Genomic DNA, 16,594 nt, shown 5'->3' with positions numbered 1-16,594 from the left:
ATTTGATCGATTAGTTAAAGAATTACATTAAAATAACTCAACCGTGCACTTCGCCGTACTCTATTTTACAGTGCGCCAATGTTTGTGAGAAGGGTGACTTTAGCGTTAAAAATAAAAAATTATAGAAGCTACAGATTTAATTTTAGAAAAATCTTTATATGAGGTTTTTTGTAAAATTTTCTGAATTTTGCAATGGTGAAGTCAGTTTTTTTTTTTTAAATTAGATATTCGAAGTTATTTAAAAAGCATCTAATTTCGCAGTTCATTTGTTTAATAAAAAATGAAGCACCCACTTTTCGAGTAGAACTTTTTGATATGTTGTTTATTAAACATTTCTTAATGAAATTACAAAAAGTTCTATCTTGTTTGATTTTTCCGAAGTGAAAATCTATATGCACTCCCCTATTTATTATACAGCGTATTTCTTTGGAAAGTAGCATAAGTTAACTGAAAAAAGAGGAAAATTAGGCGCTCTCAAAAACCCCATTCTTAAGGTGAAACAGTAGCGATCAACAGGTAGCGAAAACGCGTTCCAAGATTGCGGCTGTAATTTTGAATATTTTTTCGAGATATTTGGCACACGTATTCATAATAAAATAAAGAATGGCGGTACAGAGCCCATTTTGAAAAATATATTAATATGTGGAAATTAATCTGTAATTAAATACAATATTAAAAAATTGAGCATGTACCGCCATTAAAAAGAACAAAAAAATAGACTTTCTTCAAATAAACTTTTTTATCTGATGCCTAGATTTTGTGTCATTTTGGAACTACTAATGTAATAAAAAATTTTAGTAGTTCCAAAATGACACAAAATCTAGGCATCGGATAAAAGAGTTTATTTGAAGAAAGTGTATTTTTTTGATCTTCTTAATGGCGGTACAGGCTCGTTTTTTTAATATTGTACTCAATTACAGAGTAATTTCCACATATTAATATATTTTTCAAATTGGGCTCTGTACCGCCATTCTTCATTATATTACGAATATGTGTGCCAAATATCTCGAAAAAATATTCAAAATTACAGCCGCAATCTTGGAACGCATTTTTGCTACCTGTTGATCGCTACTGTTTCCTCTTAATAGGTTTAACTTCATCACTAAGGACAATAATTGACAATAATTATTTACTCTCTCTCTCTCTCTCTCTCTCTCGATCTCTCTCTCGATCTCTCTCTCTCTCTCTCTCGCTCTCTCTCTCTATCTCTCTCTCTCTCTCTCTCACTCTCTCACGCTCTCTCTCTCTCACTCACTCACTTACTCACTCTAACAAGGTTGCTTGTTATATATTTTGATTTGTCTCTTTATTTATATCCTTTTCTGACGAAATTAATTATCTATCTAGATAAGAATTTTTACAGCTGTCGTCGCCTTCCTTCTTTGAGCCAACGTCTCCAGTCGTTTCTGTTCTGCCATTCTCCGTCTCTAAGGTCTCGTCTTTCCACTACCTCGTCCAATTCATCCCTTCATGATCGTCGGGGTCTACCTCTTCTTCCATACCAAATTAAACGTTTTTCTTCGATGTAACTGAGTATGTCTTGTTCTACTGCCATTCTTCGTTTTATCTCCTCATTTCTAATGCGATCTATTCTTATTTCTTGTTACTCTGCAACTTCTTCTCATGAACTTCATTTCATTTGCTGTAATTTTTGACCTGTTTCGTTTGTTTATTACCCAATTCTCTGCTTCATAGGTCATTACACTACGTACCAAGGTATGTTCTCTTCTTTGGATTTCTGGTAATCTGTCTATCCCACAGTACCCGTTCATTTTTTTAATACACGTTCTTGTATGTGCTTATCTGCTGGTTATCTCTTGCTCGGTGATTCCATTCTTTGAGAGTATGAATCCTAAGTATTTGAATTTTTCAGTGCCGTTAATTTCCCTATCATCGTCCAATTCCAAGTTTCTCACTGGTTCTTGTTCTGTTGTTAAGTATTCGGTCTTTTCTAGGTTTATTTCCAGTTCATTTTTTGTATATTCCTCTTCTAATTTTCGGAACATATAGGGCAGATCTTCTTCATCTTGAGCCGCTACCACTTGGTCATCTGCAAAACTTAATATGTAGAGCATCCCTGCAATAATCCTTTTGTGGTCTTAAATTCGTTGGAGTATTTATTGCTGGTTTTAACTCTTACCCTGTTGTTGTTGCAAAGGTTTTTACGGCTTCTATTAACCTCGGAGTTATTCCGATTTCCTTTATGGTGTTCCATAGTTGCTTTTTGGGAACCGTGTCATATGCCTTTTTTAAATCGATGAATGCCCATGTGTACTGGTCTAATTTTTGTGATTTTTTTCTAAATTAATTGTTGGAGTGTATATATGTAGTCTATGGAAGATATTCCTGCCGTGAACCCCGCCCGATCTTCTTCGATTTTATTTGAGATAGATTTTTCCAGTTTTTCTTTCAGCATTTTTCCATATAAGCGGCCCATACACTGTTGCCTCTGTAGTTCTCGCATTTCTTCTTTATCCCTTCTCCCTTTTTATATATCGAGGTTATAATATTCTATGGACCATTCCTGGACCATGGATATTAATTATATACTGGTTATTTATAAAATGTTTTGTTTCAGAGCCCATCAAATTTGGCATTAGCAGATTAGTATCGAAATCAGACGACGAAGAAGACCATGGAAATAATAACAACAATTCCAAACCCTACCAAAGAGATGACAGTTATTATAGCGGCGATGAACGCTCATCCCCTAAATATAGCAACCAAAGGTGGGAGCAAAACTCCTCACCACGACCTTCGCCTAGTACTTCCCCCGAACTGGAGGTGGATTCTCCAGTACACTCTAGATCGAATTCTCCTTTCCTTAGGCCCTCATCGGTAACCGAAATTCAAAAAGTCGATCCTTCCAGTAAAAAATCCGAAGCCTTTTCAGTGAGTGCTCTTTTGCGACCGGATAATCCGAAAAAAGTAGACAATAGATGTGTTCAAGAAACGATCTCAGTTACCAAATCATATTTCTATCCCCCGTTTATGGATTTCGTGAAAGACGCCCAGTTAAAATCAGCACAAGAATACACCTCCCAGTTTCTACCGAGACATTTAGTTCCTTCGGGGTTCTTCCCCTCCAATATGTACCCACAAAAAGATGGGGAAGAAAGAAGTTTTCTACCGAATCCTACCTCCTTGTACTTTAGTGCGATGGCAGCAGCGATGGCTTCCGGTCAGTCTCAACCTGGTAGCTATCCAGCACCTCCAACCGCCGAAGAACTCTATCGGTTAAGGCACCATCTGATGAATAACCCTTCTGGAGTTCATCCTCACCATCACCACTTCCTTATGCGACCGGGTTTGATGCCGATAGGAGATGTTTACTCATGTATAAAGTGCGAGAAGATGTTTTCTACGCCGCATGGTCTTGAAGTACATGCGAGGAGATCGCACAACGGGAAAAGACCTTTCGCCTGTGAACTTTGTAATAAAACTTTTGGACACGAGATCAGCTTAAGTCAGCACAGGTAAGCAAAGTAAAATTTTTAAAGGTAAATCCATGAAACGTGAAAATATTTCATCTATATCAGTTTACATGCTCGTGTTTTGGTCTTGGTGTTTTTTAGAAGAGACCATTTTTAATATAAAAAGTCTAGAAACATTCGTCTTTAAAATAGCACTACTATTTGACGTACACTCTTTACTTCTTCTGGTTTTTCTTCTTCTTCTTCTTCCTCTTTATAAACCATTCTGCTTGTTCATTGGCGGATTGATACCTCTATGGAAGCTTGTCACTCCATCTTTTGCGCGATCATCCCATATTTCTTCTGACGACTGGTGATTAAACTCTTACTATTTTAACCATACGTGTCTCCCACATTCTACTTACGAGAATGTATATGGTTATTTCATCATTTTTTTCTTTTTCTAGCAGTCTTCGTGTTGTAGCTGAGGTGGGTCTTGTTTCTGATGCATATGCCATTATTGGTCTTACACTGGCTTTATAAATTCTTGACTTCATCTGAGTGTCATTAAAGCATCCTGTCAGTCTATTTGCTTTTTGTACTTGATCTCTCAATTTTTTGTCCAGGTTTCCATAGTTGGACAGTGTAATTCCAATGTATTTTATTTTCATTACTTATTCAATACTGATGCAATTTCTATTTTAGATTGATTAGTTCTTTGATGATTACTATTATTTTAGTTTTCTGAATTGAGATTGTCATATTAAATTATTTTGCTCTTATGTTAAATCTGTGGATTAGTCATTGCAGACGATCTTCATCTTGGGTTATCAATATTTACAGAGTATTTTTACTTCTTTGGTGTCCATTCTACATAATATATCCTCTTCCTTTGTTGAAACTTTTGATGATTACATCCACGATTAAATTGGAAAGCATAGGGCTCAATGAGTTCACCTGTCTTCTTCCGCTGCTTATGTTTATAGCTTCGGTAAGTTGTTCATAATGTTCATCTATTTTGACTTCCATTTTGTTGTTTTGGTAGATTTTTTCAATGGTTTTTAAGATATTTAGGAGAACTTATCTGTTATATAGAAAATTGATTACATCTTTGAGTCTTACTCTAAGTGCTTTCTTCAAGTCAATCAGACACAGAAATGCAGGTCTATTATACTCTAGTGATTTATCAGTAATTAGATTTATGAAAGAATAGTGATCTGTACATGATCTTGCGGTACGTCAACCCTGTTTTCCATTAGGTAAACTTATCTTAAGATTCATTAGTTTTTGTAAAATTTTAGTTGTAAGTTTTCTGGTAGTATTTTTAACAAGTTTTCACCTTCGTAGGTTTCAGGCTGTTATTTATCTCCTTTTTTGAATAGTAGAATTATTTCGCTAGTGAACCATTCTTCTGGTATTTTATTATGTTTTATAATTTTGTTAATTAACGTTTTTCTGTGTATACCTGCAGCTGTTCTGTCCAACTTTTCAAGTGTTTTCCTTGTGTATTTATATTAACTTCTACATATGTGGGTATTTCTGCTGTTTCTGGTTCTAGTGACATTAGTTCTTTTTCTGCATAGAGGTTTTTAGATAGCCAATCGATGTATCCTTTTACATGTATTTTGGTTCTATTATAATTCCTTTACATCCATTCTATGACCTCCTGTAAAACACCATATTTGCTTTTGCAGACCATGATACTCTTTACAATACTATCTATTAATTATTAATTGTATTTAATTAATTTTTTAATATTTTATTATTGATCTTTTGATAATTATAGGATTTAAAATACAAACAAACAAACAAACAAACAAAATTGGAAAGTAAAAAATTAGTCAAAGAAAAAATCTTGGAACAGCTATTTGAAATTAACTAGTTTTGATAGGAAATAAGCCTCAATTTTATTAAAAAAAAATGATTTTATTAACGTTTTGACGCCCAAATCGGGTGTCGTTGTCAAAATACAAAAAATATTAATGAATTACACAAAAATATTGTATAGTAAAAAAACTCTTCTAATAATTTATTTAATCTGACTTATTTATATTTATTTTAGCTATTTGAAAATAATTTGGATTACTTGATACAAATGATAAATAACACAAAAATTACTTACGAATTCTTCTATCTTGACAAAATAAATCAAACAAACCTTACCTAAAAAAAAAGAAAATATATTAGTATATTGATTTCACATTTTTTTTCATATTACTAATGTATCAAACATTTAAAATCTATCTAAGAATTTTTTTTCATATTATTAATCTCTGTATAAAATATTATACAGGGTGTCCCGAAAAGATTGGCCATAAATTATACCACAGATTCTGGGGTCAAAAATAGGTTGATTGAACCTCACTTACCTATATACAATAGTGCACACAAAAAAAGTTACAGCCCTTTGAAGTTACAAAATGAAAATCGATTTTTTTTTCATATATCGAAAACTCTCAGAAATTTTTTATTGAAAATTGACATGTGGCATTTTTACGACAGCAATATCTTAAAAAAAAAAATTAAGTAAAATTTGTGCACCCCATACAAATCTTATGGGGGTTTTGTTCCTTTAAACCCCCCCAAACTTTTGTGTACGTTCCAATTAAATTATTATTGTGGCACTATTAGTTAAACATATTATTTTTAAAAGTTTTTTGCCTCTTAGTACTTTTTCGATAAGCTAGTGTTTATCGAGATATTTTGAATACTTGTCGAATCCACCACATATTTGTATATGGTTAAGTACGGTTATAGAGACCTGTTAATAATCTGAAAATTTATTTATAATTTACATTTTTAGGTATATTTTGAAAAAGGAGCTACATCTCGATAAAAGGTGACTTATGAACAAAAGACTAAGAGACAAAAGTTTTAAAAACACTGTGTTTAACTAATGATACCACAATAATAGTTTAATTGGAACGTACACAAACATTAGGGGGGTTTAAAGGAACAAAACCCCCATAAAATTTTTACGTAAATATATTGAAAAAGAAGCCGCATCTCAATAAAAACTGGCTTATCGAAAAAATACTAAGAGGCAAAAAAGTTTTAAAAACGTTGTGTTTAACTAATGGTACCACAATAATGAATTAATTGGAACGTACACAAAAATTTGGGGGGGTTTAAGGGAACAAAATCCCCATAAATTTTTTATGGGGTGGACAAATTTCACTATAATTTTGTTTTAAGATGTTCCTGACATAAGAATTATACATGTCCATTTTCAATAAAAAATCTCTAATAGTTTTCGATATATTGAAAAAAATCGATTTTCATTTTGTAACTTCAAAGGGCTGTAACTTTTTTTGTGAGCACATTTGTACTAAGGTAAGTTAGGTTCAATCGAACTATTTTTGACCCCAGAATGTGTGGTATAATTTATGACCATTTTTTCGGGACACCCTGTATACAGGGTGAGCTTTTGGTCGATAATTCCATTGTGATAACCATGGCATATAATTCCATTGTGGTAGAAACAGAATGTCCAAAAAAGGTGAAAAAATTTTCTGAAAACTCAAAGACTTACACGAATTGATTAATTTTAAACAAAATTCCAAAAACAAGTAAAATATTGACCCATGGTATTTTCCAGGGCTGTTCATAACGTGGAAAAAGTTTTCGAGTGCAAACAGTGTGGGAAATCCTTCAAGAGATCTTCGACGCTGTCAACGCACCTGCTGATACATTCTGATACGAGGCCTTACCCTTGCCAGTATTGCGGCAAGAGGTTTCATCAGAAGTCTGATATGAAAAAACACACCTACATCCATACGGGTAAGTCTTTGTTAAGCTCATTTAATAACAGTTTTAAAATTAACATAAAAAACTATTGTTAAACTTTGTTTAGCAGTAAATGGTTGACTTTAATTAGTGCGGTCGTAAATATTATTAAATTTATCTGACTTGGCCCATTGTTAAGACCGGTCCGGAGCGATAAATAAACGAGGTAGACACAGTTGGTCTTTTGACAATTTACACTGACTAGACCGTACTCCTATAATAAAGCAAAGGATCCACAAAATTTACAATAATTACAACGACAAAAACAAAAAACGGATGTAAAATATATTGCTTTGCCTTATATAACCGAAATTAATGTTTTCAAATGAGTTTTAAAATAAATTAAATCTATTTTAATTGATAAGATTATAGAAAAACAAACATTAAAACATATTTAAATTTTACCTGAAACCGGCCTTTTATACTATTATCGGTTAACCCAGGATGTTTATAGTTGATACTACTTGAAGTCAACCATTTACTGCTAAACAAACTTTAGAAAGTTAGATTTGTTAGATTAGGATAAAAAAATGGCAGAGACCAAAATTTATAACGAAAACTTCCAATATTTGTACAATCGAAAATTCTATCTCTGTGCTCTAGTAACTTTTCCTCCAAAGATAAGCCAAGAAGAGATTTCCGAAACGATGTCAACGGCGCAGATCGTTCTAATTATCTCGAACAAATGGCAAAACAGCGAACGGCGAAAAGAGGCCGGAAAAGCTTCAGATCCACTTAAAGCCCTGCTACGTGCCCGAAAACTAATTAGTGATATAAAAATCCGTCGAGACTTAAAAACAAATGAAAGTGCGACCGTGCCCGCCCTTCCTAATTGGTCCGGGGAACTGGAACTGAAAAAAAGTGACACTCCGCATGCAGGGCTTTCACAATTAAAAAAAGGGAATCTTCTCGTTTTCCTTTAGTAGAGCAGCTTACGGAACGATCAGAAAAATATTCCATTTTAGTATAAAATATATGCTGACATGGCAGAGGACGCAAAAACTAACTAAGAGAAGTAAACATTAAATATTCGAAGATATTGACAAGTTTATTAATTTTTTTTTATATAGATTTTTTACTATATTTAATGAAAATAAACCACAATTTTACTCGAAAATAAGTTTTATTTGACGTTTCGATATCTGCAAATGACAAATATGGTTTCTGTAGATACATATTAGTTTTAGAAAATATTTTAAGCAAGTGTAATATCCACAGGAACGATACACTACACACTTTAAAACACCACTGCCTATCTTTCGCGAATGACTTTGATCTCCTAACAAGATTTAAAAAAGCTAATAGGTGTATCCAGAAAAATAGAGGAAGATTTCAATCAGGATGGCACTACAGAAGCATATACATTCTACATTACTGAAACAACTCAGAGAGGGATATAAACCACGCACTAATCTTTTTAGGAATATCGAAGAACAAATTATCAGTGACGATGCATCAATAAAAGGCTGAGAAGTATTTCGACGGTCTGCTAACACGGCAAATACCAACAAACGCAATCCATGTAGTAGAAGATTTCGAGATAACAGAAGATCAGAACGAGAGTAATTAATCAACATACTCACACACAAGACAGGAAATAATGGATGCCATTAAAGCACTGAAGAATAACAAAGCACCAGGGATTGACAACACAGCAGCTGAAATTCTCAAAACTGGAGAAAACACACTGACAGATAGATTCCATAAACTAATAACAGACGTGTGGAACACAGAATAAATTCCAGGAGACTGTAAAAAATCACTTATATGTCCCATCCACAAGAAGAGAGACAAACTCAGCTACAAAAACTATAGATTCATATTATCCTTACTTTGTGTGAGCCATAAGGTGTAGCGGACAAATCTTGCAACTTTATTAACGTATATTTCTTAAATAATTTATATTGTTAATTGAAATTGTCAAATTGACGTATATTTTATGCCTAGGTTCATTGAAGAAAATGAGATTTCGCAAATGATGTGTTATACATAGTAAAAATTATATGTTGCTCCACAATATTAATATGATATGCAATTATAGTATGATATAGTTAGACCCAAACCCAGACATCCAAAGTGAAAGTTATCCTCCAACACCAAATTGTTTTATATGGTCCACATAATGTTCAGAAAAAAGTCACACCATTTTGAGCGTCAGGTTTGGGGGGGAGAGGGGGGAGAAATCTGCAAATTCGTAGTTTTTTACGTTTTTCGTCAATATTTCTAAAACTAAGCGGTTTAGCATGAACAACCTTCTACACAAAATTGTTCTGCATTAAATTTGAAATAAAAAAGGCCCTATGCATAACCCTTCTAAAATGAACGGTTCCAAAGTTACGGAGGTAGTATAGTATAATATTTATAAAATATAAATAATTTTTTGGACCAATTATTGGTCCAAAAAAAAGGCCTAACCCAGACATCCAAAGTAAAAGTTTTCCTTCAACACCAAATTGTTCTATATGGTCCACATATTGTTCAGTAAAAAGTTACACCATTTTGAGTGTCCGGTTTGGGGGGAGATGGGGGAGAAGTCGGTAAATTATTAGTTTTTTTAAGTTTTTCGTCAATATTTCTAAAACTATGCTTTAGCGTAAGGAATGTTCTATATAAAAATGTTTTACATAAAATTTAAAACAAAAAAAGGTTCTATACATAATTGTTATAAAATCAACGGTTCCAGAGTTACGGAGGGTTAAAAGTGGAGGTTTTCGATACTTTTTATATTCACCGGTTTCTCCCCCCTCTCCTCCCCAAACCCGACGCTCAAAATGATGTGACCTTTTTCTGAACATTATGTGGACCATATAGAACAATTTGGTGTTGGAGGATAACTTTCACTTTGGATGTCTGAGTTTTTGGTATAGTTATATCATAAATATTGCCCAAAAAATATAAAAAGTATCGAAAACCTCGACTTTTCACCCTCCGTAACTCTGGAACCGTTGATTTTATAACAATTATGTACAGAACATTTTTTGATTTAAATTTCATGTAGAACATTTTTCTATAGAACATTACTTACGCTAAAGCATAGTTTTAGAAATATTGACGAAAAACGTAAAAAAACTACTCATTTACCGAATTCTCCCCCATCTCCCCCCCAAACCGGACGTTCAAAATGGTGTAACTTTTTACTGAACAATATGTGGACCATATAGAACATTTTGGTGTTGGAGGAAAACTTTTACTTTGGATGTTTGGGTTAGGCCTTTTTTTGGACCAGGTATACTATACTACCTCCGTAACTTTGGAACCATTCATTTTAGAAATATTATGCATAGGGCCTTTTTTATTTCAAATTTAATGTAGAACAATTTTGTATAGAGGGTTGTTCATGCTAAACCGCCTAGTTTTAGAAATATTGGCGAAAAACTTAAAAAACTACAAATTTAACAATTCCTCCCCCCTCTCCCCCCCCAAACCCGACGCTCAAAATGGTGTGACTTTTTTCTGGACATTGTGTGGACCATATAGAACAATTTGGTGTTGAAGGATAACTTTCACTTTGGATGTCTGGGTTATGCCATCATTTGGATCAACTATACTATACTATCAACTATACTATTATTAAAGTGAATTTAATCAATGGTATTTTGCTTGTAGTACAATGTTTACCTTTTAATAACATAACCTCAATCTTACTTTTTCTTTTTATTCTTTTTTGGGCTATGGCCTTGACAATTATCCAGTGACCAGGACTAACATAATTGGCCAATATAATTAAAAGTGCTAAAAATGTTGCTGAGCTATGAAACCAGTAGTCGCTCTTCCGAACTTGCACGGTCCCAATACGCTGATCATAAACAGGATAGTCACTTTACAGAGCAAATTATAAAAGTATACCAGGCCGGATTCAGACCAAGACTATCTAGTACTGACTAGTTTTTCAACGCGAAAAAGTTAGTTAAAGCCTGGGAGCACGATTTATATATCAATTTTTTGTAGATTCTCGACAAGCCTATGGCAACATAAACAGAGATCAGATATACTTAATTATACCAGAATTTAGTATACCAAGGAAATTGGTAAAATTAGTTCAAGCCATTAGTTCAAGCACACGAGTTTATAATTAGTTGACAGACCCATTCCAAATAACGAAAAAAAAATTAAACCCTAGACAGATTGTGATGCACGGAGACGATGTAAACTTGATAGGACGATTCTCAAGAGACATCACAGAACATTATGAGGAGCTTGAAGAAAATGCGAAATAAATAGGGCTTGCCGTCAACGTAGGTAAAACTGAAGCCCTAGTACAAGCAATGAAACAACAAAACTTGTAAAATTTGGCAGTAAATGACGCAAATATTGAAGTAGTAATACAGCTCACATACGTGGGCTAAGGGGTAACTGCGGTAGCCAGGAAGCAGAAGTATGGAAAAGGATAATGCTTGCTAACAAAAGCATACTTCTCTCTGTCGCAGGTGTTCACAGACATCCTCAGGGAACTAAACTCCAAAAAATTAGATTGGTCAAAAAGATTAAAAAAATACAAAAAATGTTCTAAGAGTTTTCCACTTAAAATGTATTGGTTTCTTCATATTTCACGTTGAAACTTTTAATTTTGGCATTTGACGCACAAAAGCCAACTTTCAAAAGCTATTTCTTCACGTTTATTGCCACAGACACGATGAACTCATCATTCTTTTTGTTTTTTATAAGCTAAATTTTTGAAAGAATGATTTTTTAAATAAAATTCATATTTTTTGAGTAATTCGCAAAAAAACCTTTTGAAAAAGTGTTTTCGTTTCATTAAAAATTAATATTTTCACTTGCGATAATAGTTTTTGGAATCAGTGCATAAAACATATTTTTGTCCGGTGTTTACATGGGTGAAACTCCAAGAACAATAAGAACAGGATAGACAAGCATAAAACTTACGTTAAAAATAAAGAACGCTAAAGACGGCAGAAATTCGATAAATAAGTACGTAAATATAAAACGAAAATAACATTCTTCTTCATATCTTTATTTCTTTATTTATTTACCGCTTAAAATATTTTTCTGACTTAAGCGCCCATACTACACGAAAAACGCGGAATCTGCCCCATTTCGTATCATCTAAGAAAAAAGCTGTTTTTTGAGACACAATCAAAATTACCCTTCGAGAAATGCCAGTGCGATGGCAATTTTAAAAATGGACTTTTTCTTAATTGCGAAAAAAGTCCAATTATAAGAAACATCCCGACGTTAATTGATTTGGTAACAAGGAAAGAATGTTCTGCTTTAAAATAATTATTATTTGAGGCGCAAGCTTCGGCCTTATTTATTATTTTGATGGAAATTACGTGGCTCTGTTTATTTTTCGCGACATGCGGGCACAAAAATTAGAAAAGCTCTAATTAAATATTTCGAGCCTTTTTTACGACTCCCACAAATCATTCCTTTAGGGGAATTTTTAATTGTTAACACTCTCTCAGAGAGTGAGCAACGTTTATATTATATTAACAATCTAAATTATAAACATCTACTTTTCAACGCTAGGACAAATTTATACAAAAATATTAAGTTTTAAGAGAAATCATGTAACGTTATAAACCACAATAGTAGGGGAGCAGAGTATGCTAAATGTGCAGTCACTCGAGCGCTTTGGGGACATATTGGGTTGCGAAGAGTAGGTCCTAAAATCAAAAAAGTTAAGTAAAGTTTTCCATTTTAGTGGGGACTTTCCATTTTTTAATTTAATTTTCCATTTCCAACAATTGTTTTTTTATCTAACAATAAAACACTGAAAACGTTTGTTTTCTATACTTCCACAAAATTTATTATTGTTTTTTTAGATTATAGCGCCATCTATCCATAATTCGAAAAAAATTTACGTAAGGAATCCAAATCTGCAATAAAAAATGGAGGCCACCATTAAATATTTTAAAGTAACCCCCCACTCCACCTCCGTGGGGGGTCGTGTTTGGTGCCATTCGATAGATTTTTCAAAAATATTGAATAAGTCTATTTTTCAGTTTTTCGATTTGATGTTCATTTTGCGAAATATCGCAGGATTCGTATTTAAAATATTAAATTTACCCCCCACCCCTCTCCGTGGGAAGTCATGTTTGGTATCATTCGACAGATTTTTGAAAAATGTTGAGTAAGTATTTTTTAGTTTTTCGATCTGTCATTCAGTTCGCGAAACATTCGCTTTCTTCTTATGAAACTTTGGGTCCCTCCCATTTCCTTACGCCCTACTCAAATCGTCAGATTTTTGAAATAGTCACTGTTTTGCATGTTCTTAACTTACCTTTATTTTCGAGTTTTTTTAAGGATAGATTTTTTTTTCGGCCCCCCTTTAACGAACTCCCCTGCATTGAGAGCCAATATATGGTAGAGGTACATTTTCAGGGTACAAGGTTTCTCCCCATGTAATAATCTGACGTGCTCGAGTAACTGCAAAAATCCCCGCTTGGGCTCCCCTATCACAATTATTTTACTTTGAATTTAGGTATATTGCCGTTTTAATTTCCACTTCTGAAATCGTTATCAAAAAAATTAATATTTTGTATAATATTCCAATTGCTTTTGATCTTATTCATGTGATAACTTTCTGTTTTACTATTTTCATTCTAAAAGTAATTGGTGCCCAATAGTCCTGTCGCCAGGGGGGGTACAACGGCCTCGTTAATTCAGATGGACTTACCCAAGTTTTTTTTATGTATTTTGACCCGTAGAACACGAATTTTTTGGGTAACAGTTGATCCGGATGTCGATAAGATTGTTATAGACCAAGAACTTGAGGAATCAAATAACAGCGATTTTTGGCAAAACAAAACAATATTTTGTATTTTTTGGGTCATTCTAAGCAAAAAATATTTCTACAAGTTTTTTAGTAGGATGCACAGTTTTCGAGATAAACGCGGTTGAACTTTCAAAAAATCGAAAAACTGCAATTTTTAAACCCGAATAACTTTTGATTAAAAAATAAAATAGCAATTCTGCTTAGCGCCTTTGAAAGTTCAAGTCAAATTATGTCGGTTTTGATTATTTGCATTGCTAAAAATTTATTGTGTTATTGTTAAACAAAGCTACAAACAACTAGTGCGTGAGTGATGTTTCTATGATTTCTCATTTAAAATCGAACGAGTAGGTAGAATAGGTACTAGTGCAATCAAGACTATTTCTACGTTACATGCGTTAAAACACATGTAAAAGCACGGGAAACCCTACGTGTTTATAGCTTTGTTAAACAATAAAAAAATAAATTTTTACCAATGGAAATAATCAAAACCGATATAATTTGACTTAAACTTTTAAATGCGGTAAGCAGACTTGCTATTTTATTTTTTAATCAAAAGTTATTCGGGTTCAAAAATTGCAATTTTTCGATTTTTTTAAAGTTCAACCGCGTTTATCTCGAAAACTGTGCATCCTACGAAAAAACTTGTAGAAATATTTTTTACTTAAAATGGCCCAAAAAATACAAAATAGTGTTTTGTTTTGCCAAAAATCGCTGTTATTTGATTCCTCAAGTTCTTGGTCTATAACAATCTTATCGACATCCGGATCAACTGTTACCCAAAAAATTCGTGTTCTACGGGTCAAAATACATAAAAAAAACTTGAGTAAGTCCATCTGAATTAACGAGGCCGTTGTACCCCCCCTGGCGACAGGACTACAACTTTCCTTTCAACTAAATATTCTGTTTAATGTTTATTCTTCAATTCCAATTTTCACGTATGTTCTATTCTCATTTACTCTTCGTACGTATTCAAATTGCGCAGTTAGCTGAACTAGCGACAAAGTTTATTTGTCTGTTGACAATTGTGACTTCTGTCAGTTTTACTGCAAAACAATAAAAAGGAAACATTTTTGATGTATCTCTTTCGTCAATAAAATCGGGGATTTACCGGAGGGGCCGCAGACGTTCGGATAGAATTAGCGTCTATTTGCAAAGACAATGACGTCGACTTTGCTAAGTAACAAGACACTTACTCAACACACACACTACACATTACACTAAGTACCTGAAAAAACCCACTTTACCATGCCAATGGCCACTACTTGTCGGGGCCATCGACAAGAAAATAAAAAAATGTGGGATTTTTGTTCCCAAAATTCATTTATGTTATTTAAAGAAATTTAAAGAAATCGCGAAGAAAAGTGAAAAATATTCAAAACAACAATAACTCAGAAGGCGGAAGAAATAATATTAAGTCATAATAAAAAAAATAAACAAACATTTTAAGACGACAGCAGACAGAATGGTGAAGTGAAATCAAAATATTAGTAAAAGCCAAGAAAATTACCTGGAAGAAATATAACCAAACATTCATAGAAAGTGATAAGAAAGAATCCTCGGTATATTACAAAGAGAAACGCAGCAAAAAGAGCAGTCCAGCTGGCAAAAAGAGAAAGCTGGGAAAATTTTGGAGGTAGCTTAAACGAAGGATATAAAATAAAAAACAGACAATTCTGGACTTGCATAAAGACGTTAAAAGTTGACAAAAGAAAATAAATAAGCGAAATAAAAGACAAAAACATTCAACTAAAAACGGAGTAAATAAAACAATTAGAAACTTGGAAAGAACATTATATGTATAAAAATATTTGTGGGCGTTCCAGCAGAAGAATAGGTACTTAGAAGAAGACGAAATACTGAACAGTTCACTTATAAGATCATCGCTTAAAAAAGGTTTCGATTTTAAATTTTTTGTTGTAATCGATACCTATAACCGATTCATTCCACAATCTCTAGTATTCGCCAATTATCTTATTAAACCGTTACCCTTACCGGCAATTTCCGGTGAAACCACCACCCCCATACATCGAAACTAGCAAAGCGTTCTATCAATATTTACAGACCAACACGCACCTTCTTCTAACAACCCGTCAAAATGTTAAAACACCACCGCCGCACGCCAAGCTCCATCCATCCATGGCCCACCAGCCGCCCATCGAGCGCCTCTTCAGTCCATTAGTGGCACACTCTCGAACAAAAGAGCATCGCGTGGTAGCCGGGGATCCCGCGGTGTCGAGTTACGCGATACCATCACCCCTTGATCTTTAATAAAATAGTTCGGTTCGAACTATCAATTTTTCGGTCACGAAAATGCGTCACTGTTTTCCTTTGTGGTCCATATGAGGTCTGACAATTAAATTTCGAGACGTTCGCTATAACATCTTTGTGGAGCAGTTGCAGGAGCGCGTGGCGCAAGTGTAATGGATACGTGCCTTTAAACATTTTTGTAATTTTCCACCTTGGACATATTCTCCATCCGCATATCTTTGCCGTTCCGGTGTGTAAAGCAGGGCTGTCAGGTCATCTTCCATCAGGCTGTTGATTAGCTTCGCAGATTTTTGTATTACATCCTCTAATGGTTCGTGGCACGATTCTGTCAAAGGATTTGATTTTTGAGAATAGATAAAAGTGTCAGTGCTAAATCTGGCAAATAAGACGG

The 16,594-nt window shown here is 33.8% G+C and overlaps 1 protein-coding gene across 1 annotated transcript in view; it reads left to right on the top strand.

Annotated features, from left to right (window-relative positions):
* LOC114328099 (zinc finger protein Gfi-1) overlaps window positions 1–16,594 on the top strand; it is a 206,145-nt gene that overhangs the window by 114,905 nt on the left and 74,646 nt on the right. The window contains exons 3-4 of the mRNA XM_028277219.2: window positions 2,579–3,476; window positions 7,012–7,193. Of these exons, the coding sequence (XP_028133020.2) occupies window positions 2,579–3,476; window positions 7,012–7,193 (1,080 nt within the window). The remainder of the gene's footprint in view (window positions 1–2,578; window positions 3,477–7,011; window positions 7,194–16,594) is intronic.

Source organism: Diabrotica virgifera, chromosome 1 (genome assembly GCF_917563875.1).
Source record: "Diabrotica virgifera virgifera chromosome 1, PGI_DIABVI_V3a".
Classification (NCBI taxonomy): Eukaryota; Metazoa; Arthropoda; class Insecta; order Coleoptera; family Chrysomelidae; genus Diabrotica; species Diabrotica virgifera.
Note: the sequence above shows the minus strand (reverse complement) of the source record. Positions and strands in the feature narration are given on the sequence as shown.